We start from the raw sequence: 27,986 nt of genomic DNA, 5'->3' as shown, positions 1-27,986 counted from the left end.
TCAGAAGGCTTTTGGAGAGGAGGTTATGTCAAGAGCTCAAGTTTTTCGGTGGCATAAAATTTTTAGTGAAGGCAGAACGAATGTTGAAGATGAAGACCGCAGTGGACGACCATCAACCTCACAGACAGATGTCAACTTGACCAGGGTGCGTGAAATCGTACGATCTGATCGAAGATTATCCGTGAAAATGATTGCAAAAGAACTCAACATCAATCGAGAAAAGAAGATCGTCTAATTCGTCTAATCGTCTAATATTAACTGAAGATCTTGGTATGAGAAAAATTTGTGAAAAAATGGTCCCCAAAAATCTCACACAACAGCGAGAAACACGGAAAAATGTGGTAGCCAATCTGTTGGTGCAAACAGAAATCAATCCAGATTTGTTGAGCCGTGTTATCACTGGTGATGAAGGTTGGTTTTTTCAATACAATCCAGAGACAAAACGTCAAAGTTCGCAGTGGTGCTCAAAGGGATCAATCACCCAGACCAAAAAAAGCTTGCATGTCAAAGTCAAAAGTGAAATGCATGCTTGTGTGCTTCTTCGATTCCAAGGGAATTGTTCATAAAGAGTGAGTGCCTCCTGGACAAACAGTTAACCAATATTTCTACAAAGAAATTTTAGAAAGACTTTGTAAACGAGTTCTTCGTGTCCGTGCCAACATTGCTGATAATTGGATTCTGCATCACAATAACGCGCCATCCCATACTGCTCTGTCAATACAGCAATTTTTAACCTCAAAACAAATTTCAGTACTATCACAGCCACCTTATTCACCAGATATGGCTCCGTGTGAGTTTTTTCTATTTCCAAGAGTCAAAATGGTGGTCAAGGGACACCATTTTCAAACAACACAAGATGTCCAAAAAGCTGTGTCGAGGGTCTTGGAGGATATTACAGAAGATGAGTTGCAGAAATGTTACCATCAATGGCAGAAGCGCTGGAATAAGTGTGTGCAATCAGTGGGGATCTACTTTGAAGGAGACAACACTAAACATGGCTAAAACGGTAAGCAACTTTTTTTTTCACATCAGTCACATTACTTTATTGTCGCACCTCATATGGCTTGTTCTGTCATTCAAGAGAGTAAGAAAAAAAATGAGTGAACATATTTTTTGATATAATATTATTACATCATTCTGTTAAAATAGGCAACATTATTTAGTTGTCACTTCAGGCATAAGCTCAATAATTACAAAAAAAGTGTTTCATAGTGATGTGAAGTATCCTTGTTGGAAACTGATCCAGGAAGAATTGAGTGAGTTGATAAGTAGTATGTATTACTTGGCTGGCATTACATATCATGATACTTCCACATAGAAAAAAGAACTTATAATACAAATTTATACATTTAGTCTAAATCTGTGGACTGCAATCCCCTCAAAACACTCCTTTTGGTATCACAACTCTTCACAATACTATTTACTAAATACTTAAAAATGTTATGGCCTAGATAATTTTTATATAAAGTTCTTGACATAACCATCGCAATAAAACTATCATGATATACATCCACCTTCCCAAAAATAAATAAGTAAATAAAATAATCAATCAATGAAGATAAACTTATCAAGAAATATAATGCTGTCTTTTTCTATATTTAAGGCATGAAAAAATAGGTACATTTTTGGATGAATGTGAATTGATATTTGAAATAAATATTCATGCATATAATTATGAATACAAATAAAAACAAAGAAATGTATACAAACAAAGAATACCAGAGTATAATTGAGAAATAACTGAGAATCATTATTACATTGACATTTTTAAGTATAATTAAACCACTTTAATTTCATACTACTACCTACAAACTAATTTTACATTCAGTATATTCTCAATAATTAATCATTTAAATAGAGTTCATTTTTATTTTAAATAATTTTCATCGTGTGATAATTATAAAAATTTACATCATTTGCCTCATGAGTACATCTACAACTATTTTACATCATTGTTTGATATTTAATGAATAATAAAAAAATTAATATAATGATGACTGTAATAGTGGGATTTCTTTTAAAAAAAGGAGCAAAGATTCTTTCCTGAGTTAGTTATAACAAAAATTTCCTAAAATATATGGTTAAGTATAAATATACTGTAAACTTAACATACATATATTTTTTTCAATATTCAAAGTGTGTGCTTTATATATTACATTTTATAAGCTACTTAATGAGGGGGATAATTCTTAAAATGTAACTTTTTTTTTAAGATATAGTACTAGAAATATAGTTAACTCCACCAGGGTTATGACTTGTCCACTAAAAGAGGTACATGTATACACATTTGTCAAAATTGTCTGATGAAACTAACTTTTGTTTAGCCAGAGGCACAACAATTTCATGTAGCAACTTTTGTACATTTGCTTATTTAGCTTTACAACCAGTTCATTGTTTGCATTTTTAAATTGAGAAATTGAAAAATTGCTTAGCTTATGCTATTATTTATAAAGTAATCAATAGATGCTTTTACTCTGGAAAAATCAATAATCAACTAGTTATCAATGAAAAGTATAGTAAGAATTTCGTGAACAAACATTATTATTATTGTTTAATTGTATTCCTTAAGCGATATAAGATATTTGAACTGGACTTTCACTATAATAATTAATAATTTTCAATATTTTATAAGCTAATTATTGTACATTAAGGTTACATAAGTCTTTAAATTTGCAGTTGGCGCGAATGAGTGTGTTTTGAACCAACTTAATAGCTTACACTGTTACTGCATAATGATTATAGAAAATCTTAATTTTGGTGGCCATTTTGAGGCAACCCAACGGCCAGTCACAGCCATTCATGTATTTTTTTAATCCTCTAATGATGCTTAATCCAAATCTGAAATCAAAATCAAAATTCAAGACAAAAGTGTTCACAACATGCATTCATACTGAATTCAATAATTATTGAAAATTAGAAAATGAAAACATGTTTTATTGATTTTCACAAGTTTTATTTATCATCCGTATTCTGAATAATACATAAAAAAGTAGCACTTTGAACTTTCATGATGCGAATAACAGGTGTAACCTTTAATGTAAGTAGAGTAACAATATCTGAAAAAAATTTGATAGAAATTGTTAAATTTCTTTGGTAATTTTGATTTCAATCATGTTCAAGACTAAAGCTACTTGTGAATTTCATTAAAAACAGCAAGGAGCCATCCAGGAATAACACTTTATCATACTAGATAAACTTTTAATACTATGTACATGAGAAAAAACACCTTACAGTTTCTATTTCTAAGATTGACAACAATTTCTTCATTAAAATGAAGTTGTATTAATTATAGTAAGCTTTTTTTAATGTCAATACAAACCCACACATTTTGATTTTTTCAGGAGATTATACATTTTTTTAGATTTATATAAGGTGTGATTTGTTCTCAATTAGAGTTATAATTAATCTTTATATTCAAGCCAACATTGGCAAAGCATTCTGTAGGGAGAAGAATAGTGAGGAATGAAAAAGCTACAGCTGTAGTGATATAAAAATTACACTTATTGAAAACAATCAAATCTAAAATGACAAACAAAACCAAATTTAATAAATTTATATTTTCAAAACGCACCTAATTTGTATAATCTTTACTTTGTTTAAAGAAATGTTTCCAAACTATATCAGATCAATGGAATTTTTATGTAGACAATACAGCTTCCCAAGTAATTTAAAAAAAAGATTTTTTCTTATTCTTTTTCTAGGTCTATGCTCTGTTACAATTATCCTGTTGATTTTATAGTACACAAAAAATGCAAAGCCTTATCAGGAACCAAAACTTTCCAGATAAAAGGCAGAGATACTACTAATCCACCATGGAGGATGGCATTTTATTGAAAAAAATTCAGTCCTGTAATAATTTACTTTATTGTTCACTATTTACAATAATCTATTACCTTTTCTATTGTGTGATTAATTATAGAGATTATACTGTATTTTAACTAATTTCTACTATATATTTCTACATTATTGTAATATAGTATCAAATATATCTATCTACATACATAATATTAAACTATTAATTTATTATTAGTAAATTATTTACACAATAATAATAATAATGATAAATTTATTTTAAAAAATTAACATTATTAACAATTTATAAAGTCATTTAGAGTTACTTTCAATTAAAAAAAAAAAATAATAGATATGATACTTAAAAATAAATACAAATTAAAACTAAACTAAAGCTTAATAAATAAATACATTGTTCATGCCATCTAAAAACAAATAATATTACAATGAAGGAGACTTAAATTGAAATAATGCTGTAATTTTTTTAAATATTAGAGCAAATTAAAATTAGTTAATGCTGAAAATAAAGTTACTTGAAATTATACTCATGTGATCCAATTAGCTTCTTCTCAATCAAATAATTAATATTTGTTCTTAAATATAATCTGCAATATTAAAATGCATTTTGATAATTTAAAATGAAAAAAAAAAAATACAAAAAAAACAAAAAAATGTTTAATGTATTTATCTTAAGAAATAACCTATTTTTTAATTTATGTAATTATGAAAATTTGTTATTTTGATCTGCATTTTTTATACAAATAGGTATCTTGTTAAAACATTTATATAAAATATATAGTTATTGAAAAAAGTAGCTGATACTGAATACAATAGAATAATTTTTGTAAAAAATAAAACAAACTATTCATTTTCATTTCTTCGTAAGTTACTGAATCAATATTATATTGAATAAATGGAATAAAAAACTCACATGTATTTACTACAAAGTGGAATATACTACATGTAAGTTACTACATATATAATTAGATATCTTTCTTGAGCTGTGTATAAGATGACCTTTCTTTTAGGGAGGAAAAAATTAAAAATATAACTTGCATAATCTTGTAAGAAAGGAATACATGATCGTTTCCTTTATAGTGTCAATTGTATTTTTCTTATCATTGTAAGGCATTCAAAGCACTTGGGCATCAATCAGATTCCTTTCTCTGAAGGTATTAGTGTGAATAGAATGAAGATGGTATTTGTTGAACTGAACATCACCTGTGTTGTGGTGGACTTGGTATCTTGATGCAAAATGATATATTTGGTTTAGTGAAAAGGAGAACAAAAAAGAATTCATTTCCCTCTCACTTCCCATTTTACATCTCGTATGTAATTATAATATTTTTGAAATAATGTGCATCTTGAGATATGTCTTATTCTACCAACGAATATTGTTTGAGATTCTTGTTTATTAGTTTTCTACCTAGCATCTTGCTGAAGATTTAATCTCCCTTTTTGTTTCCCTTTATCCTTTCATTCTCTTCAAGAACTTTCAGCAACAGAGAAAGCTGAAGGATACCAGGTATTCAGTTCGTTATCGTCTACTGATCTTATGTAACATTAACTCATGGCAAAGTGAGTTTACCATTTATTATGGCAAGTGTTACTATCAGTTGTGTGATAGGCAAGTGCTACTATTGGACAACTATTCCTATCTGTTCTTTTGAGACACTTCTTGAGTCAAAAAGTAATTTAGATATTTTTGTTCACAAGGATATCTACCAGGTGTGTAAATATGAAACTGGAATTTTTGTGTAGAAAATACTCGTTTATTGTATGAAAATGACAAAAAATATGTTTTTTTTCGAAATATTGTTCATCGCTAGCTGTAGATTTTTCCCATCTCTCTGACAATTTATGAATGCCACGCCAAAAACAAACTGTTGCTCTTTTGAGGCAAACCAGTCATCGAGCCATTTTTGTACATTTTCATAAGTGAAGTGCTGCTCAGCAAGTGCATGTCCCATTGATGCAAATAAATAGTAGTCGGATGGAGCCAAGACTGGTGAGTAAGCCACATGCAAAAGTATTTCCCAATTGAACGCCTCAATCGTTTCCTTGACCATGTTTTGCTGTGTGTGGTGGTGCATTATCAGAAGCAAAATCACTTTATGTTGTCTTTTTTGATGTTCTGGTCATTTTTCACTCAATGCTTGATTAACATCGATCATTTGTTGGTTGGTAGCATTCAGTATTAATGGTTTTGTCAGGTTTTAGATCCTCATAATAGATCATACCCTTCTGATCCCACCAAACATAAAGCGTTATCTTCTTTCCATAGTGATTTGGCCTTGAAATCGATGTTGATGGTTTGCTTGGAGTTATCCATGATCTTTTATGCTTAAAATTCTCAAAATATATCCACTTTTCATCATCTGACACAATTCGATGGAGAAATGACTTTTTTTGTACCTGGCAAGCAATATTTTGCAAGTGGTTTTTCGATTCTCTTGCTGTCTTTCATTCAGTTGATGTGGAACACATTTTCCCATCTTCTGGATCTTTCCCCTGGCTTTCAAACGTATGGAGATGGCTTCTCGTGTTACATGTAATTAATCCGCAAGTTGTTATTGCGTTTGAGCATCATCCTCATCTAACAATGCTTGCAGTTCACGTCTTCAAATTTTTTCGGTGGTCTTCCACGTTCTTCGTTTCTCACATCAAAATCACCACTTTTGAATTTCTTAAACCACTCGAAGCACTGTGATTTAGCAAGAGCCTGTTCACTGTGAGCTTTGACAAGCACTCGATGAGATCTGCAGCAGTTTTCTTTAAATGGTAACAGAAAATCAATGCTGTCCGCAAATTGTAGTTTGCAAGTACAAAACTCGACATGTTCAATTCTAATTAAAACTATGCTGTTGTATGAAACTTATATTGTTGTGAGTTGAAAATCTTTGTCTGCTGTCAAAGAAAGAAAATGGTACCAATGATGCGGTTTGATGGTAACTACATTGACAGCTAGGGCCATCTATGAGCAAATTCTGGTTTTGTATTTACACACCTGATGTACCAATAACTTAATCTATATCAGAATGTTTAAAACTGTTATGGATATGGAATCTAATAATTAGTGGAATATATTTAAATTACTATTAAAAATTATTGCAAATTATTTTTATATCTGAAAATATGAAAAGCTTGTCATATAAATATTGGTATGGAAATGTTTTGGTTTCAAGTTAACAAGTTAGTCTCAAATAATTTCTGATGTAAGTCAACATTTCCGTTCATGTTTCAAATATAAAAATAATCTTATTAATAAAATATATTAATAATATTAATAAAATGAGCTTTCGTAAATATTTTTCAAAACAAAATTCCTCTTCCCTAAGAATTATGCACTTTCACTGTTTTGTGATGTTTTTACAAAATATATGATTTAGCAAAATTGCTTGATATTTAGTTTCATTGAAAGTTTTGAAGTTGATTGATATGGAAGGATATTGTTTAATAGGTATCTCAGGAAAGATAATTGATTGAGAAAATATGAAACATTTTTAAACTGTATGAATTTAAAATTCTTTTACAAAAATTGAAAAAAAAATGGATGTAACAGGCATAAACAAAAATGGGTGTAAATTATTTCTTAGAGGTGAGAGATAATGTATAGAGTAAACATAGGAATCTCAATTTGTCATATTATTAGCTGGCCTATCTTGGATTCAATATTAAATCTAGCTTTATTTTAATAAATTTTATATGAACATTTAACAATCAACTACCATCATTGGTTAAAAAGAAATTGAGTAGTATATAATGCAATGATACAATTAATTGGTAATATAAACGTATTACCTCATTAGCAGTAGTATTTTTTTAATTATATCACTTTCTAGCATTTGAATTCCGTATCATCTGGTATTTATGTTTCCAATAGTGCAATACAGCACAGCCACATCTTGTAAACTTTCACCTCTTTTGAGCTAACTGTCAGTTACTTATAAAACTGTGTAATAGCAATTTTATGAACTGTACAAATGTTTATCTTGTTTATGCTCCAACTATTTCAATCCTATACATCTGATATCACACCAAAGTGGTGGTAAACTTTACCTTTTTTTTACCAACTAACTAGAACCTGAAACGCACATAAGTGCAACTGAGGGGAGGATAGATACCTCATTGTAAGTGCTCATACAGAATATATGTAACCGATATTTTCCATAGATATGCATAAAGCTATTCAACATCTCATTCAGTATAATTAAATGAAATTTTAACACTCATAATTATTATGGGAGAATAAACTAGAAACAATTATCTTTTCAGAGGAGCTGAATATTAGGAGCTATAATATTATTTAAATGTAAGCCATTTATGTAGTTCATATAAACATTTTTGTGTATGATTTTGGTGCTTGAAGTAAAAGAAAAATGTCTGTAGAAAACCTAAAGCTGTTTAAAGTATAAAATGCTTTTCCTTTATCGACGAATTCCTTTACCTACTCAGTAATAAGCAGTTTAGATAGATGTAGATTTACATTCATCTTACAATTCATATATACTCAGTTTTCAGGGGTTAGTATAAAAAAAAGTTTAACAAATAACTATTTGAAATACCACTTCAAAAACAAACTGAATATTGTTTGTAATTTTTGTCAAATTCTTTGAAATAAAGGTTTTAACTGGCCTAAATTTAGCTCATTACAGTTATTTTATAACTATGAATAAACAATCATCACAGTTAAGATCATCTTACATACAGCTGAAAATTAATTCACCATCATCAAATCTTTCTGTATCATTTTTATGTTTTAATTCATTGTGTTAATTCTTTCTAAATATTGCATCTGTTATAATAGCTATTACTCATAATACACAGAACATCTTATGTTACAAATAATACCTTTACATTTTCTTTGCAAAGAATATTTTGTGACATCACCTGTTAAAATGTATTTTCTAGTTTGAAAACATAAACAACATAGATTATTATAAATAAACACACACACACACACACACACACAAAATTATAATAACTTTCATAATAAATATAAATAATATGTACGTATTTACACACTACATATACAAAATAATTAAAAATAAGGTAATGAAATAACTATCTTATAGAGCGACCCGGAACAGTGTTCCTTTCAGTTCCGGTTTTTCAAATAAAAAAATAGATAACAGAGCACAACCAAATGTCCAGAGTAGGCGTAGTCACAATAACCATGGTTAAATGCTCTAACAAAAAGGGTTTTTTGTAAAATTGAAGAAATGAATTAAACAAAATTAAAAGAAAATACACTTAGAGAAACATAATCCACAACTCACATTTCACAAAAAAATCTCAAAAAAACTTGTAATACAACACAAAACTCATGTTAATATCTAATAATTATAAAATATAACACATCAATAACATTATATAATGCAAATATTTACTTCCTATTACATAAAATTTTATTAATGTTATTTATTTAATTATTGTGTTATAATCAAAGTAAATCATGTAATTCAAGTATATGGTTTATAAAATTATTCACCTTTTATTAAAGTATTTAAAATATATGTAAAACTTAATATTCCAGTGTTACATAATTTTGTTTTATAAATAAATATTCTATTAATGAACCATTATAATATCACTGATACATGTAAAGAAAAAAGGTAAAAAATGATGTAGGTGAAAAAGAAGAAACATTAATGGTTGTATTTTCTAAAACATACGAAATAATAATGAAATAAAGAAAATAATCTATTAAGTTACTGTACTGACTTTATCGATTTATTGTACTGATTTATAAAAGAATCATATCAGAAGAGTTTACTCATTATTTATTTGTCATTTAGGAATGAGTTGATACTGAAAGAAAGGGAAGTGTTTCTGTTTGAAATTAAAAAAAACAGAACTGAGAAGTTTAAATTGAATAAATTTAAAACGAATGAATTTAAATTGATTGAATTAAGTTGTCCATTTACTTGAGTGATTATTAGCACTGATGCTTTCTGTCTTTGTTTCTAGTAACTGCTTTCAATATATTGTGAATGCATAAATATTGTGTAGTTGAAATAATTATAAAATTATACATTTCAATTCATTTAATATGACAAATTTATTTTCTCTTTTCATTCTATGTGTTTTTTCTATAAACATTATTTTTTATAAATTTTACAATAAATTTAAAGGGCTAACTGTATTTACGCACCATAAGTTTTCTTCAGACACGGCCTATTAAGCTTCCATTCAGAGAAATCCACCTTTTCTTTTTATAAACCTGATTTGAAATATAATAATTTATTTTGTAAAATAAACAATACAATATTTTCTAAATACGATATGAAAGAATGAAAGAAAAAAAAATAGTAAGATGTGGAACAAAAAAAAAATCTGAAATTACATTATAGTGACAATTACAAGTGATTTTTTCATCAAGATGGTGATGTGCATACAAAAATATCAGCATTAAAAGTGAAGATATGAAATTTATTTAAAAGAAATTAAACAAAAAACATTTACTATTTCTGTTTTATTAATACCGTAAAAGCTTAATTAAAACAACAATTACAATATTTAAAAATATTTAATATTGTTGTTTTAAAAAATTGTTGCACTTTAATTTTTTATATTGTAAACATCACCAATAACATTTTAGAAGATAAATAAAAAGCTGAAAATTAATTCACCATTGGAATTCTTAATATTACTGTGTGCAAATCAAGATAGTGCAAGCTGAATAGAAATACAGTTTTATTTTTGGTGACTGATATGATTAAAAAGATTAATAAATATTACTTACAGGCTTTTTTTGAGCTTTTGCATTTTTCTGGTTCTGTACTTGTATCTTGTTATCCTTTTGAACCTATCAAAGTAACATTACATTTGACATGGAGCAAAATTTAAACAGGTAAACATTTAATTGCTGAACATTTATGATTTTTTTAACAGATATGTCATATATAAATGTATAATAATTAAGGTAACAAGTAAAATGAAGATAAAAATCTCAAGAATTTGCTTGCTATCAGTACAGCTTGTTTTTGTAGATACATTTGATGCTACAGTTTAGTTTTGTTAATGGAATCATATAACATTTTTTGGTCTCTTAAATGATGTTTACTGTAATTTAAACAAATACATAATTTCCAACTGAAAAATGTTTTCAGTTCCTTATTTACATAAATTGTATTTCATTTTGTTAATATAATATAGTAAACATACTAATTATATTATCATACTACTTAATAGAATAATAAAACAGAATTCAACAATTAATTATTAGTTGCCATTTAGTTCTTTGATCATCTTAATCTTGATTTTTAAATATAATTTCAATAAAAAATTTAAAAAATATATTTATTTTTTACTAATGGTTAAGTAATAATAATTTAATGTAAAAACATAAACTAAATAACAAGATAAAATATATCAGCAAACATAATATATAACATTTTTTTCGTGATATTTTTTATCTAATCCTAAATTGAATGTAATAAATTTTTCAGATTAAAAAGGCTTCAAATAGGTGAACAAATATATATTAATAAATATGTATGATATGCACCTCTAAATAAACTATCTTGTTCATACATTAACTTTTGGATAGTATTTACTTTCAGATCTAAATAAGAAAAAGTGTTTAAATCTTATTAAAATATATATATGTGTGTTATTTTATTAAAGATGTCATCAAAACATCTGAATTATTTTCAATATTATTTATTTTATTTTATGTTTTACATTTAAAATATAACTGTGTTAACAATGATAATTAAGTCAAAAGTATTTTTATTTTTTTACTGTAAGTTTTAATTAAAAATCAAAATTGACCTAAGGATCAAAGATATTTTTTCTAACAATGAGTTCAAATTTTATTATTCTACTATACGGTTCATTCATTAAAATTGCTTTTAATTATATCAAAATAGAATGGATGCAACATTTGAATTATTTAAAAAAATTTCTAACTATAAACTACTTATTCTAAAAATTGATTGATTTCCGTTTTATGCTGATATCATCAAGTAGACGTGATAAGTCAAACTGGTGTAAAAATTAATTAGGTAGTACATACTATTTTTAAGATAGTTGGTACAAACATAGCTCAATAGGGAATTGTAAAATGTGCTTAGTTTTTAGCAATTCAGTTTCTCCTTCTATCTCTGTATGAAAGTAATTAAAATTGTGAATAATTGGTATACTGTTTACATTAAAAATGACTGAAAATTTACACTTTTTTCATGAGTACTGGTGGAGATATCCTATTCAAACGGCAAGAATATAGTTTAAATATTTCTTTAGAAAGTGCTTTATTTTTAGTGCTTATTATTGATGATGGTATGAGTCACTATTACAATTCTTCCTTTCTTCATATACAAGGCATTTCAGTTTATAAAACAAATGTAAATTTCCTATTCTATAGTTTTCCTAATTAAAATAATGTGATTTTATTATTTCTATAAAATATATTATAAAACCTTATTAATGAGTATTTAAAGAGTATTTCATTTAATTTGAACAGGAGGGATAAAAAATACAATAGACTTCATGTATTAAAGTTTATAAATTAGTTTTCCGTGTAAAATAATATAAATTACATATTAAAAATAAAATAAATTAATCTTCCAAAAATTATGGTATTTTTTTATTTTAATTAATAAGACAATGTGTTGGTTCTGATTAGGATTTCGTTTCATTTAGGTTTAGGAGTGTTGTACAATGTTCAGAGTGTATGCATATTGTACATCGGAGCATTTCCATGTAATTTTAAATGGACCATCATGTTCAAAATTTGTAAACTGCATAAAGATTAAAGTGACCCTATTACGTTTCTTTAAACTGTGTTTAATGTGTTTGTATTTGCTTATAATATGTAGGGGTTATCAACAATTTTTAGATACAATACTAATTTTTAAATATTTTTCTGTTGGTTTGGTCTAATCTTTTTAGTCCAGATGAATGGTGTTTAATGTTAAAAATATTAAAAAAAATTGAGGATCAGGGTAATTTAGTGTTTATTTACTAGTCACAACATATTAAACAGCAGATTAAATGATGCATTGTGTACCATTAGATCATGGTATGGAAAATCACTGCATTTATATATTTCAAAAAGGCAAATAGGATCCTTAAGGTTTTAGTCAGGGCATGCACTTACGGGAAGGTAATCTAAAGACACATGTAGAAAACTATTCTGTCAGAGTCAAAAGTATAATAGACACAGATGACCTCTTTCTATTAATATTTGGAGCCTTCTTCAAGGAACAATACTAAATTGAAATGCTAATTTTCAAAGTTGAAAGTTCTGAAGTTCCTGTAAGAGCTAGTTGCTTTTTTAAAGGTTTGAGTACTAGGCAGTGGATACTGGTGTAATTTGGTATTTGGGATTCAGTTAATCACACGTCTCAGGAATGGTCGGCCTGAGTCTGTAGAAGCCTACACCTCATTTACATATCATATGCAACATCTTCATCTCATTGGGCCATCAGGGGGTTGCTTATTGTTCACAAGTTGAACAGATTGCAACGTTGCATTAAGAAAATAAAATAAAAAACAAAATATATTAAGAAAATAGGTGAAACTACAAAGAATATTGTTCTCTTCTCTTTTCAGATTTCCTTCTTTGTTCTTGTTAAAAAAATAATCAAATCATCTTAAATAATAACAAATAGGTTGATAAGTATTTAATATTTGACCTATACAAAACTTAAATATCTGAAATTTTTAGTTCTGATTTTATTTTCGTGTAAGATAATTTTGATAATGCTTCTAATAATTACAATTTAATTAATATCCAAGAAAGCAGCACTGTTATGAGTATTATTTTTTATCCAAATAATTTAATTCTAATATATTACTCTATAAAACTTTCAGAGAAAAAATTAAATCTATGAACATGATTCATGATAATTATTATCAGTATTACAAAAATTACAGTTTTTTTTAAGTTTAGTTTTTTTTTTGGAATTATTCAGAATTTTGATAAATTAATTAAATAAAAAATGAATTTCAAAATTAAATGCGAAAATGTTGTTTAATTAAGTTGAAAATGTAAGTTATCATTTTTTAACTAAAACATGAGTTTATAACTTTTTTTGTGTAATTTACTTCCTATTCTAATTATTATATAGCAGTTTAGTTTTAATTTTAAATGATTGCAAAAAGTGATGTCTAAATGGATAAAAACAATATCTGAATAATGAAATGAAATGAATACGTTCTTTATTTTTCTGAAATATATAATTTAAATTTAAAAACATTGCAATGAACTTAAAGCTGACGAACACTGAAATAAAAAAAACACTTACAAAGAGACTACTAGTATCCAAGTCTGTTATCTCTAATATATTTCAAAATTGAGTTGAATATACAGTGAATATACCATAAATAAGATCAAAGACGTGAAGAATCTGTTGGAAATGCACTACAGGGAAAATTGGTGTGAAATTGAAATACTTTAGTACTAGGTTGATGTTGATAAAAAATTATCTATCTCCCCAGGTCGACCCTCCCCCACGAAAATAACTGTATGAACTATATAACAAAGATGATGAATTAAATTGCCTTTATGTTTAGATTCTTTACAATTAATTAAGTGTTGGTTGAGCCGTCATGCTGTAACGCTGTCGCACCCATTAAAAAATCGAAATTCAAAATACTCAAAAATAATCCCAATTCTATCTCGTTTAGTATAGTTGCAAATGGGGAAAATATTCAAGCACTGTTCAAATTTTTTTACCATTCTTCATTCCTTTTAAGGTTGAATTTGGAAAATCTAGAAATTGTTTTTTTAGATACGTACATGAAAAATGACACACACCAAAAATGAAGTTGATATCTTCCTTTCTTACTGAAAAGTTAAAAATAGTAGACGGCAAAAAAATTCAAAATCCATCTAACTCTTTCGACCGAGATATTAAAAAAAAATAAAAAAAAATCGCGTTTGGAAAAAACTCAAAATCCACTTTAACCCTTTAAACTTCCATTTCAGAAAATCTAGCAATTAGTTTTTTAGATATTTACATGAGACACAACACACCAAATAATCAAGTTTAATATTTTGATATATTTGACAGGTTGACATTAATATTATGATGTATTTGACAGGTTGACATAAATATTTTGATATATTATCATTTGCTGAACAGATAATCCATTCGTTATTTACTTGTGCAAGATTATTCTTTCTTTGTGCTTATCACAATTTTTTATAAGTGCTGTTCCGGACAATACAATTCAATTCTTTGTTTTTTATTTTTTCAAATTCGTTTCAAAATTATAACTATGCATAAACTATTTTACGAACTTATTTTTTAAAGTTAATTAAATTTTTTTATATTTAATGAGTGTTTAAACAATTAGGTATTTATATGGTTATATAAATAAAATATGTAATACATTGTTTCCCACAGAAAGTGGTAGGTTAATTCAAAAGAAAACCAGTTCACTGCTCAGTATTCATTGTAATCGTTTCATGGGGCCTTGTTAATTTTAAAGGGCGACTGATGTTTAATTTTAGTATCACATTATTTTTTTATTTAAGGTGATTTAATTATTTTTAATAACAGGTATGATTTTTTTATTTTGTGGCCTGTTAGGTCTAGTTGTAGAATTTTTCTCTAAGTTTTCTAAATAAATAATCTGCTAATTTTGTATAAATAAATAATCTTCTAAAGCAGCATTTCTCAACCTTTCAGTATTTGCGACCCAATTTTCAATCATAATTTTCATCGAGTCCTCCCTCTCATAAAGCAACAATGTATACAGTAATTATTTTACAACACCGATTCGCTGCATTGACAAAACAAGAATCGATGCTTCTCTATTGCTCTCTGTCTTAATCCATCACATCGGAAATTCTTGCGGCTTTGGGAGAAGTTCCGATTTGTCTCGAACATTCTGGGATCTCTGCGGGACCGCCTGTGCAAACTTGTATAAATGTTGCATCTCGTTCAATTCCAGCCAGTCACAGTCGAGTCGATCCTTCTATCGCTGTCGAATCTATCGTGAATGTGTATATTAAAATTTGCGTGTTAATTGCAATTCACGGGAGTTTATTTATACAGAATCGTGGATAAATTTTTAAGTGGGCGTAAGCGAGCATTAGACGACAGTAAAGCATCAAGTGTGGTTCCAAATATAAAGAAAATATTCTCAAGAATACTTAAATTTTGCGTTTGCCAGTTCTGAAGTAAATGAAAAAGAAAGGAATCTGTGTGACATTTGTTCAAAAATGTTGGCAACACACAGCGTGGAAACTTTATAAACTTAAACGACATTTGGAAACGCTTCATAGTGAGTACGTTAACAAACCCCGAGAATTCTTTGAATTAAAATTAAAATCATACGGAAAGCAAACATAATTAAAAAAAAGAAGAAAACATTGTCTGTGAATGAAAAAGCTTTACTTGTCTTTTACAAAGTTTCATATAAAATAACCAGATGTAAAAAGCCACACACCACTGGTGAAGAGCTTATTTTTCCAGTTGCAATTAAAATTGTAGAAACTACGTTTGGAGATAATTTTGCCAAACAATTGCAGTCCATACCTCTATCAAATGATACTGTTGCCTGTCGAATTGGTGATATAACTGAAGATGTACAGCATCAGGTTTTCGGGAAGTTGCATGACAAATTATTTTCAATTCAGCTTGATGAGGCAACAGATAGCTAATAAATGAACATAAAGATGCTCATTTTATTGCCTATGTTCGATATTGTGATGGTATGTCAGCAGTACAAGAACTACTTTTCTGCAAACCAATAGAACTTAAAGCAACAGCACTCGCATTATTTGCTATCTCAAATGATTTTATAAACGAGGCTGATATATAGTGGAAAAATTGCGTCGGAATATGCATCGATAGTGCTTGTTCAATTTCTGGAAGATTCCAAAGTATACAAGCATTTGTGAAAGAAAAATCTCCACAATGTCTGGACACATTGCACGATCCACTCGGATCAGAACTCATTTCTCGGCTTCCAGAGAAATGAGTTCTGGTCTGAATATTGTGCTAACGACAGTTATAACCGTAGTAAATTATATAAAAGTGAGACCCCTAAAATCAAGAATCTTTCTGCACTTTGTAAATACATAGATGCAGTACATTCAGTCTTACTATTTTATTGCGAGGCAAGATGGTTATCACGAGGGAAATTTTTGCAACGTGTTTATGAATTAAAAGATGAAATCGCCATTTTTCTAGATGAGGAAAACCGACCGGAACCCGAGAATTTCGTGATGGTTTATTTGTGATGGAATCGAGCTAGTTAATCGACATATTCGAGAAATTAAATACCTTGAATTTTCAGCTCCAAGGAGCAAATACACATATGTTGGATACGAGTGATAATAAATGGTTTTTGTAGAAAATTGGAATTGTGGAGCAGAAATTTAAAGTAATAGAACCTAAAAATGTTTGCGAATGTGAATGAATATATTAAAACTTATAAGGCTGAAGAACAACATGTGAAATTTGGTTTTGTAATCGTTGAAAAGTATTTAGCCATGCTGGGAAAGAATTTAAAAAAGTATTTTCTTGCTGAAGACAACTTGGTACCAAGTTACGAGCGGGTTAGGGATCCATTTCAAAATACTACCGAAGGGCTGTCAACTGTTGAAGAAGAAATCTACATAGATTTCACAGAAAGTGGTGAAATCAAAAGACAATTTACTAATAAATCCCTCTTTGAATTTTGGGTAGGGGCGGATGATGAGTTTTCTGCACTAAAAATAACAGCATTTTGCATACTATTACAATTTTCAACATCCTACCTTTGCAAAACCGGATTTTCTGCGATGGCGGCTTTGAAGACAAAATATAGATCTCAGATAAATATAGAAAAAGAACTTAGAGTGCATTTCTATAAACCTTCCTTTGAACAACTTTGTTCTGCAAGACAGGCCGAAGGGAGTCACTAATAATTATTAAACTTGTTTTTAATTTATTATTGTGAAGTTAGTTATTAAATACATTGTACAGTACTGTTACAATCCTCTTTATCAGTGATATTAATGTAAATGTGTTTTTTATTATTTATTATGTCAGAATGTATTTTGTTTTGCTTTCCTTTCAGTAAATTAGTAAATTTTTTTCGATATGCTCGCACCCCCATTTAGTTTTATCACGCCCCCCCTAGCGGGGCGCGCCCCCACAGGTTGAGAAACACTGCCTAATAAATTTAATAATAATTATGTCTTCTATTCCTATTAATTAGAATAATCATTGTTTTTCAAAATAATTACGAATACTGATATTTGTTGTTTTGTTCATTCAAAGAAAGATACATATTTTAAAAAGAAAATCTATGTTATGTACTCCTGTAAACATTTAGGTTTTATAATTACATTGTATAACTAAAAAATTCTTTAGTTTAACAGAATTTTGGATATGCAATTTTCATGAAAGTTATTAATCTGTTTAAGATCCATAACAAATTGAATAAATAAGCATAGTCTGTTTAATAAACTATCGACACAGCAAATGGAGGTCTGGTTGAATAATCTATGAAGCATCAATATAAAAGACACAACATTCTGGAAAAGGATGAATATGTGTCTTTAGAAAGAAATTTATCGAAGAATGTTTTTAGGTTGATATGCAATATTATTTATAAAAATGAGTTTCCTCTCTTTTGAGGGAGCCGAATGGTGCACACAGATAACTTTTGAGTATTTTTGTTTAACTCCTATTACAGTTCCCCCTTTACTTATCTTCCTTTTTCACTAGTTGGATTTGATTTTCAGTTGACATGTGCCAAGAATTTGGTATCTATGGAACTATGGTGTGTCTTTTATTCGATTCAGTAGAATTTTGGAATTCAGTAGAAATTAACCACTGAACAGGTGCCTACAAAATATAGATAGCTCTTACTAATACTTATTAAAATAGAAATAAAAAAAATAGGCTGATTTTCTTGTGTTTTGCTTATACGTTCTTTATATGTGTCTAGGCTAGTCTGACTAAAGATTTTGGAAGAACAAGTTTTATTTGTCGTAAAAGAAGTGATCGTTTATAGTTTTTAATAATTTTAAATTACCACTCGGTTTAACAAATTTTATATCACATAATGTAAAAACGTATTTTTAAATGTGTAAAATCACGAAAACTTAATAATGTAAAAATGTTTACCGTAAAATCATTACTGCTAATTGTTATTGTTTTAACATGTTCTTGTTTTGTGTAATTACAGATACAAAGTTGTTAAAAGAAGTTTGAAAAACTTGGCTAAAAGCACATTTATTTTTGTAAAATGTACAATTTAGAATATTACTTTAAAATATCATGTTTGATTAAATAAAAAAAAATAAAACAAATGGTAAATTAATTCAGTAGATTATGGGTTAAGTAAATCGATGTAAAAGACAATGTTATTCTGAATGCTAGCCTAATGTTTAATTCAAGGGTTTAAATCTACCCACCCAACAGGGAAATATATAAAATCCTATTATAAATATTATATAAAGTTAAATGCTTATCCATTAAGTTCAATTACATAAATGATTTATTATTTTCTTTTAAGAATATATCAGTGACATAAAAATATGAATATGTATTAAAATATAACAATAATTTTCAGGAAATTAAAAAAAAAAAATTTGGAAGAAATTTCACTGGAAAAAATTACTGCAAAAATACTAAAATTAATAATTATAAGAATAATTATAAAAAAATTACACTATAAATAAAAAACTACAGGCAAATCATGCATGGGTAAATAACATATCAAACTGAATAAAAAACGTTTCTTAAAAAAAAAACCATACAAAATCAAAAGATCAAACAGAAAATTAACAGTTACCAGTTTAAAAGTAACTGAACATTCCTGTTAGATAAAACTTAAAAAAAATTACATCCAAGTTAATTAATTTTTTTTTATGAACATATTTATATTTATTTGTTAAAAAAATGTAGGTGAAGAATTTTATTAAGAAATTGCATAAACTTTTGTTTAAACATATTTCATCATAAGCTCGAAATCGTAAAATAAAATTATTTATTATTAATATATATTTTTAAATTTATTAAATTTTTTTTTTGTTTAATTTATTTAATAAATTTTAAAGAAATATTATTTTAAAAATTTATATAAATTAATTTTAGAATAGTTATTTGTTAAAAAACAAATTAAAAATCAATTTTTTTTATTAAAAGCAAAGGTATGGTAAAATTCTTAAAATTTTTGAATAAATTATCTTTTTATGTTAATATAAACAAAAATATAATTTAAAAATTTGGGTAAATAAAAAACGTTTAAAATTAGTGTAAATTTAAAAAAGAAATATAGTTTTGTGTTTGTTTTACATACAAATAAAATTAATTTTGTGCGTTTACAAAAAAAAAAATTATTTATAAATCTCAGTGTAAAATAAAATGAAAACAATAATTTATAATTTTTATTTTATCGAGTTGTGAGAGTTGTATTACAATAGTTTTTAATATAATTTGTTTGGAAAGAGAGAAAATAATAAAAATAGAAAAAAAGTCAAAAGAAATGAAAAGTCTTAGAATCACATTAAAAAGAGATATTATTTCACAGATAGAAAGAGAGAGAGTGAGACAGAGAGAGAGAGAGAGAGAGAGAGAGAGAGTGACAGACCTGCCTGCTAGGGGTGAGGTTGCCAGTCTGGCTCATAGGCAGATAATCAGTGCGCCCTCCTGATGGTTTCCTCTTTCCACCACTTCCGCCACCGCCTACGGCCCACTTCATGAGCGTGACAGAGGGCCTCTTGTGGGCCAGGCTGGGATACCGCTCCGGGTCGCTCTCCTCAGAATCCTGTAACGCCAAATTAGAAGGGCTCAAGAAGATGTGAGTACGCACTGAATGATATTCTTCCATAACAGAATAACCGCTATCTCTTGAACGTTTGCCATGAACGCCTTTGCTGCGATGTCTTCCTCCTACTTTACCGTACCTCTCCTTACTTCCATCGGATTGGAAATTTTTACGGATAAGTATATTCATCGCATACGATAAGTTATATCGTAAACACAAAATAAAAACAACAAAAAACAGATCGAGACTAAACTAAAAACTAATCTAACCTAAAACACCGTTAACTATTTTAACATGAAACAACACTCGCTATACAAAACACGGACCGAGACTGAATCCAATACGTTTAGCCACTAATAAAACCGAAAATAATATAGCAAAGGTAGAGGGGGGGTTATGTGAGGGCGAACTGGATGCGGTGCGAATGTGACAGTTTTCACCGGCGACTGTCTACTGGCATGAAAATTAACGAGAGATTCCCCGCGTACGAGGTCATTTGCTAGCTATTTCTGAAACAAAACATACCGTCTTCCTATACTAAACAACACGGTTCCTCTTAAATCAGGAAACTAACCTTTACAGATTTATCTTTGACACTTTACACTTTATAATTACATTGTGTTTCAATTTTAAATTAAATAAGGTATAGAAATCTTTTTTTTTTAATAAAAATTTAATTTTTGTTCGAATTTAAATATTTGTACTTTAAAACAAATTAATATCAATTTATAAAGTTATAACATAATATTTGAAATATGTAGAATAACCAAGATGACGTTAAAAAAATAATCGTTAAAAATTAAATTAGATGTGCGATTATAAAAAAACAGTCGTACATCGCAAATATTTTATATCTATACGTTTTTGATGTAAAAAAATGTAGAAAATTAAGAAAAAAAACAAGTATAATAACAGCTGTGGAGGGCATTAAGTCGAAAGAACAATTTACTTCAGTAATTTACTGATAGTAAATTACTACTACTTCAGTAAATTTATTACTTCAATTTACTATCAGTATAAATTTTATTTTACTTTACTAACGTTAAGTTGCAATAATTAAATGAAATAATAAAAAAAATCATTGAACATCGATTAAAAAACGAGTCAACAAAAAAGATTTATAGGGATTTTGGGTTAATGCAATTTTATATTTATAAAGTAGATTTTATAATAAAAATTAAAATGTTTTATAGATAAATATAAAACTCTTTTTATTGTTGATACATAAAATATAACAATCCAAAATCTCGGTCGAGTTCGTTAATGGGCAAAGTCGGACCATGGGGGTGGAAATGAGGGAGCTTTAAAAAAAAAACAAAAAACAAAATATCGCTATAATTTTCAGTCGAAGTAAAAATCGAATTCGTTTAAAGTTCCTACTATTCTTTGGTTAAGGCCTAAAACTTATCTAAGTAAAGTTTCTTGATATCACCAACCATTGGCCCAGAGGGTGGAAAAAATGAGATTTCGAAGACAAAAAAATCATACCTTCCTTAAATAGGCGCAGTATCGAATCGGTTTAAAGTGGTTGTTACTCCTCTAAACATTACCTAAATCTTTGGTTTGAAGTAGTTTTTGAAATGATCAACCCTTACGACAAGAGATGACCAAAGTGTTGCTGGAATTGTAAGAAAATGGGGCTTGTCGTATGCTAGACATTTGAAACATTTTTCCCGTGCCGTTATTGTCGTATTGAGTAAATTTGAAGTTTTTCTTAACTTTAAGGTGGAAATATTTTTTATCCTTTACTTAGCACTGGTGAAATCTACCTCCGCCTTCTGGCATGCCGAAAGGGATTTTTTTTTATTATCTGCTAATAATAAAATTGTATAAATATAAAAAAAAAACCTTTTTCGGCACGCCTAAAGGCGGAGGTAGATTTCACCGGTGCAAAGTAGGGGATGAAAAAGATTTCCATAAGAAAAACTTCAAATTTATTCAATACAATGGTTGCATGTGAAAAAATGTTTCACGCGTTTAGTACACGACATGCCCCATCTAATATCAAGATTGTTTCAGACAAAAGTTTTAGGTAATGTTTAGAGGAGTAACAACCACTTCAAACCGATTCGATACTGCGCCTATTTAAGGAAGGTATGATTTTTTTTTGTCTTCAAAACCCCATTTTTTCCACCCTCTGGGCCATGGTGATATCAAGAAACTTTACTTAAATAAGTTTTAGGCCCTTATCCAAAGAATAGTAAGAATTTTTAACGAATTCGATATTGTACTTAGTATGAAAGTTATATTTTGTCAAAAAAAAAAAAAAAATATCGCTATATATATATATTTTTTTTTTTTTTGAAAAAGCTCCCTCATTTCCACCCCCCATGGTCCGACTTTACCCATTAACGAACTCGACCGAGATTTTGAGTCATTATATTTTATGTATAAATTTGAAAGTGACTGGCACAAAATTACGGCAGTTATCATGTCTAAAAAGGAAGTGAAATATATATATATATACTTTTGAACTGACGATGGTTTTGGGGTTTGGAGGATGTGAAACGCGAAGATACGTCGAAATTTGTCGGAAGTTGAATCATGGTACCCATTACAATAGGTAACTTTATTATAAAATCTACCTAATTGCTTAAACTAATAAATCATTTTGTTTCATTTATTTAATTTAAAAATATAAGTATTCACATTTTCGAAGAAAAATAATAATGAATAAGTTAATTGTATGAACTGTGATACCTACCGTAAAATAGCGTACACTACAATCATTTAAAGACGAATTTTTCAATTTTTTTTTTTTTTTTTTTTGTGGATTTGACTGACCAATAATTTAAATATAAAGAGCAGAAAAAAAGTGTATATAAATATATATAAACAGAATCACGAAGTTTTCCCAGAACTTTTATAACCCATTCTACTCGTGAAAATAATGGAAAAAGTTCACATAAACATATGACGAAGGCTTCCCTTGCCAGTTACGGCTACTGAAAGATTTCGCTTGGTGTTTAGCTACCCAAGCCAAGATGAAATGAGGTCGAATTGAAATTTTTAGGTCGTTAATTGCGAAAAAGAATGAGTGATTTCTTACGGCTTTTGATTTGAAAAATTGATTAAAATAGGTTCTAGATACGTAAACCTACCGGGTTGGTCTAGTGGTTAACGCGTCTTCCCAAATCAGCTGACTTGGAAGTCGAGAGTTCCAGCGTTCAAGTCCTAGTAAAGATAGTTATTTTTACACGGATTTGAATACTAGATCGCGGATACCGGTGTTCTTTGGTGGTTGGGTTTCAATTAACCACACATCACAGGAATGGTCGAACTGAGAATGTACAAGACTACACTTCATTTACACTCATACATATCATCCTCATTCATCCTCTGAAGAATTATCTAAACCATTGATTCCCAAAGTGGTTCAGGTGGACCCCCAGGGGTCCACGGGAGACTCGACGGGGGTCTACGTTGGTGTGATAAAAAATGGGGGTTCACAATTCATAAGCGGGGGTCCACGAAAATTCATCTGGTTTCGATAGTGAAGAACTAAAATGTTGGCTTGACTTTGCGTATCAATCTAGGCAGATAATGTTTTGAGAAGCTCAGCGACTGTAACTTAACAATTACAAGGGGACAGTCTCAATTTAATAAAAACAAAGGGTGTAATTTCAGCTTTTCTTGGAAAATTGAAATTTATGAAGCAAAATATTAGTCGGCGCGTATTTTCCCAGTTTTCAAACTTGTCACAGGTAGAATGCCTTGATTAGGATATTCAGACATACGTTCAACATGTAATCGCCCTGCATGATGACTTCAAAATCAGATTTGAAGATATTCTGACGATGGAAATACCACCATGGATCATAAATCCATTTGATGAAACGGAAGTGGAGAATGTGATATTACAAGAGGAGCTACTCGAGCTTAGCACTAATGAGGAGCTGAAGGTGAAATTTAAAAGAGGGTATCAAACATTTTGGCTGCAGGCAGAAATACCAGAAAAATATCCTGGACTGTGGGGAATTGCGAGAAAGCTTTTGATAGCGTTTCCCTCGTCATATCTTGTCGAAAAAAGTTTTAGTGTCGTTACAAACCTTTTATCAAAAAAAAGGAGCAGATTCATTATCACAGAACGGGGAGATTTTCGCTTCACTATTAATTATTATTGTTATCATATTGCAATGTAATATAATAAAATTGTGGTAATATAATTAAAATTAAACATTAATAACGTAATGTAACTTCTACAATGACAATCACAAAATAGTTACAATTTTAATAGGAGGGATGTACTTGATGGATTGACAGCAAATTATCAATATTTGGCTTCAGTTTTGTTAGGAATAAGCGAAAATCTCCGTTACATTACGTTATTAATTTTTAATTTTAATTATATTACCACAATTTTATTATATTACATTGCAATATGATAACAATAATAATTAATAGTGTAATGATTACATATTTGAATAAATGCAACACAAAAAAGTATACAATTTTTCTTTTGCTTTTTACCACTCTGAATGGGAAGTTTTCTAAATAAAATAAGTGAGAATTGATTGCTTTTTTGTGCTGTGAGTAGATGTAAAAAATGTAAAGTTGGATGGAAGCATTTTTTTTTGATCGGCCAACTTTACTTTTTTGACATCCACTCATAGCACAGTCAATAAAAAATTAACCAATCAAATCTCACTTTTTTTTCGGAAGCTGTTAGTTCGTGGAACTCAGCAATAACGCAAATTTTCATAGTTAGATCTAATCTTCACATTTTCCGTCGACTGGAAATATGGTAGAAATGTAGCTGCAGGGGGTCTACCGGAACCAGCAAAATTTTGAAAGTGGTTTATGAGAAAAATAAGTTTGGAAACCTCTGATCTAAACGGTAGTTACCGGAGGCTAAACAGGAAAAAGAAACGTATCTGCCTTAGATTTTGAGAAATCTGGGATGAAAACCAACGAAATGGGGTGAAATAAAAAACCCTGCTTTTTATGTTTAACGTACAATAACTTTATTAAATAATAAGTACATAAAACTTATACAAAAGACCTCATAGAAAATTTAATTTTGAACAAAACGATGTAAGATAAGTTGAATAAAACGAAGAAAAATTAATTAAAAATTTGAATTATATTATTTAGAAACAGTACATTAGACCAAAGTGCATTATATGTACCAGTTTACAGTAAATGAACCCGCCATTTTCAACACATTTCTTGATACGCTTCTGTAGTGCATTTTTTGCTCATTTTAATTTTTTAGGGCTGTCTTTATGTTGGTCAGCCGCATCCATAATGAGGACATTAACTCCTCACGAGAATGTATAATGTATGTTTGTTTTGTATAAAACATTTTTCATTCATCCCCAGACGCAAAAATCTAAAGGTGCTAGATCATGCGATCTTAGTGGCCAGGAATATGTACCATTTCGACCGATCCATTTCATAGGGGTAGGTTTAAGTAAGTGGAAACGGTACAAGAGAAGTTGGGAGACGCGCCATCGTGCTAGAGTATAATTTGCGCCTCAGCGCTAGAGGAACATCTTCAAGCAGCTGGGGAAATTCTTCTTGAAGAAAGTGCAAATAGATCTCAGCATTTAAGCGGCCGGGTAATATGAGATTCAGACAGCTAATTGTGAAGAAGGCCGCACCATACATTAACGCTAAATCTGTGTTGAAAATTTCCTCCCACCGTTTCATGAGTATTTATTTCTGCCCATGTATGATCATTGTGTAAGTTGCTGACGCCATCTCGAGTGAAATTTGCTTTGTCGGTAAACAAATTATACGTTGTCGACTTGCATTCCACACGTTGCAGAACTCCAAGCGAAGCGGATGATAAGGATAAAACTTGTATTGTCCAAACCGTACATTGCGAAACTCCGATCCACTTAGAAAGACGTCGTGCACTGATACCTGGACTATGCTGAATTGTGTCATTAATAATTTCATCAATTAGCGCGAAAAGTCTCGATAATTGTTTTGGGATATTATATCCTGCGATTCGGAAAACGTATTTCATTTTCTATTGCAGCAGCTGTAGCATTACCATATCAACGTATTCCGTTGTTAAAAATAAGTTCGGCATTACTTCAATCGATCACGTTCAAACAAATATTCACAGAAAACCTTATCTTTCACCATTTTGTTTATAATTAAATTCATTACAAGCTTTGTTTAAAAGTTTTATGTTTATGAATTTATTTTATGTTTTATCTACCTATTTAACAAAGTTATTGTACATCAAACACAAAAAACGGGATTTTTTTACAATAATTTATTGGTTTATATATCAGATTTCTCAGAAAAATACTACAGGTACGGTTCTGAGACCTATTTTATTCGATTTATCAGGTCAAACCCCATAGAAAATTACTAATTCTGCCCCCTAATTAAAGTTCTAAATATTTCAGTATCTTTCATTAGCCGCTCACAAACTAAGCATTTTAGGACATATGTTTATGTAAACTTTTTCCATTATTTTCACGAGTAGAATAGGTTACGAAAATTCCGGGAGAACTCCGTAACACACTCCGAAAATAGCCTCATGTAGAAATAGAAAGTGTTTCAGGGCATGTTCTACAAGTAAAAATAAAAAAAAGTTCATATAAATACGAGTTTAGAAACGCTTTCTTTGAAAAATGTCACTGATTTTGTTCCAAGAATAAAATGAAGTCAAAATGAATTTTGTGGAATTTCGATTAAGGGGATTTCATACAGTTTTTGATCTGAAAAACTGAAAAAAAAAATAAAAAAATAGAACTGCTTAACAGAACTGCCAAGTAATTATTGATTAAAATTACTGTAAAATACAAAACAATTAGTGTCACAAAAACATTTTTTATAGATTTAACTTACAATAACTTTATTAAACTATCAAAGTAAGCAAATGAAACATTGTAACAAAATTTATGGGGAATTCTCAGTAAAATCTATTTAAAAAATACCAAATGAACATGAAAAAAAATTTAAGAAATTTTACTTTTTTTAAAAACAAAACATACTGAGACTAGGCATTTTTAGAAATGAAGATTCCGTTTTTCATAAAAGTTGCTTCATCAGTAAATAAAATTGAATTTACATTATCAGCGTTGTCTAGAAGCTAATGATAGAAGTGTAATCGCTGGGGGTAATCTGTTGGCCACAAAGTTTGAACCTTCTGCCGACGGAAAGGATAAAGATTTTCTATCTGTAGGGTGCGTAACACATTGTTTTTTGACAAACTTGTACGAAAAGAAATTAGCCTTGTACTAGTGCCTTTTCATTCTTTTTCCTGTTTAGCCTCCGGTAGTTACCTTTTACATAATACTTCAGAGGATGAATGAGGAAGATATATATGAGTGTAAATAAAGTGTAATCTTGTACAGTCTGAGTTCGACCATTCCTGAGATGTGTGGTTAATTGAAACCCAACCACCACCAAAGAACCTCGGTATCCACGATCTAGTATTCAAATCCGTGTAAAAATAACTGACTTTACTAGGACTTGAACTCTGGAACATCAGCTGATTTGGGAAGACG

At 29.0% G+C, this 27,986-nt stretch overlaps 2 protein-coding genes across 4 annotated transcripts in view; one reads left to right on the top strand and one right to left on the bottom strand.

Moving 5' to 3' along the window:
* The window catches only part of LOC142327663 (uncharacterized), a 77,715-nt gene extending 56,769 nt beyond the window's left edge, over nucleotides 1-20,946 (bottom strand). Inside the window, exons 1-2 of one of the 3 annotated variants that reach the window (XM_075370888.1) lie at nucleotides 20,338-20,946; nucleotides 10,538-10,600 (exon numbers count right to left, since the gene is read on the bottom strand). In XM_075370888.1, the coding sequence (XP_075227003.1) occupies nucleotides 10,538-10,600; nucleotides 20,338-20,703 (429 nt within the window). In that variant the 5' untranslated portion in view covers nucleotides 20,704-20,946. The remainder of the gene's footprint in view (nucleotides 1-10,537; nucleotides 10,601-20,337) is intronic. The other 2 variants (XM_075370889.1, XM_075370890.1) reach the window with 2 other exon arrangements.
* Nucleotides 1-27,986, top strand: part of LOC142327665 (uncharacterized) — a 233,589-nt gene that overhangs the window by 5,730 nt on the left and 199,873 nt on the right. The gene's annotated exons all lie outside the window — the stretch shown is intronic.

This window comes from Lycorma delicatula, chromosome 7 (genome assembly GCF_047948215.1).
Source record: "Lycorma delicatula isolate Av1 chromosome 7, ASM4794821v1, whole genome shotgun sequence".
Lineage (NCBI taxonomy): Eukaryota > Metazoa > Arthropoda > Insecta > Hemiptera > Fulgoridae > Lycorma > Lycorma delicatula.
The sequence above is the reverse complement of the archived record's forward strand: the minus strand, read 5'-3'. Positions and strand labels throughout refer to the sequence as shown.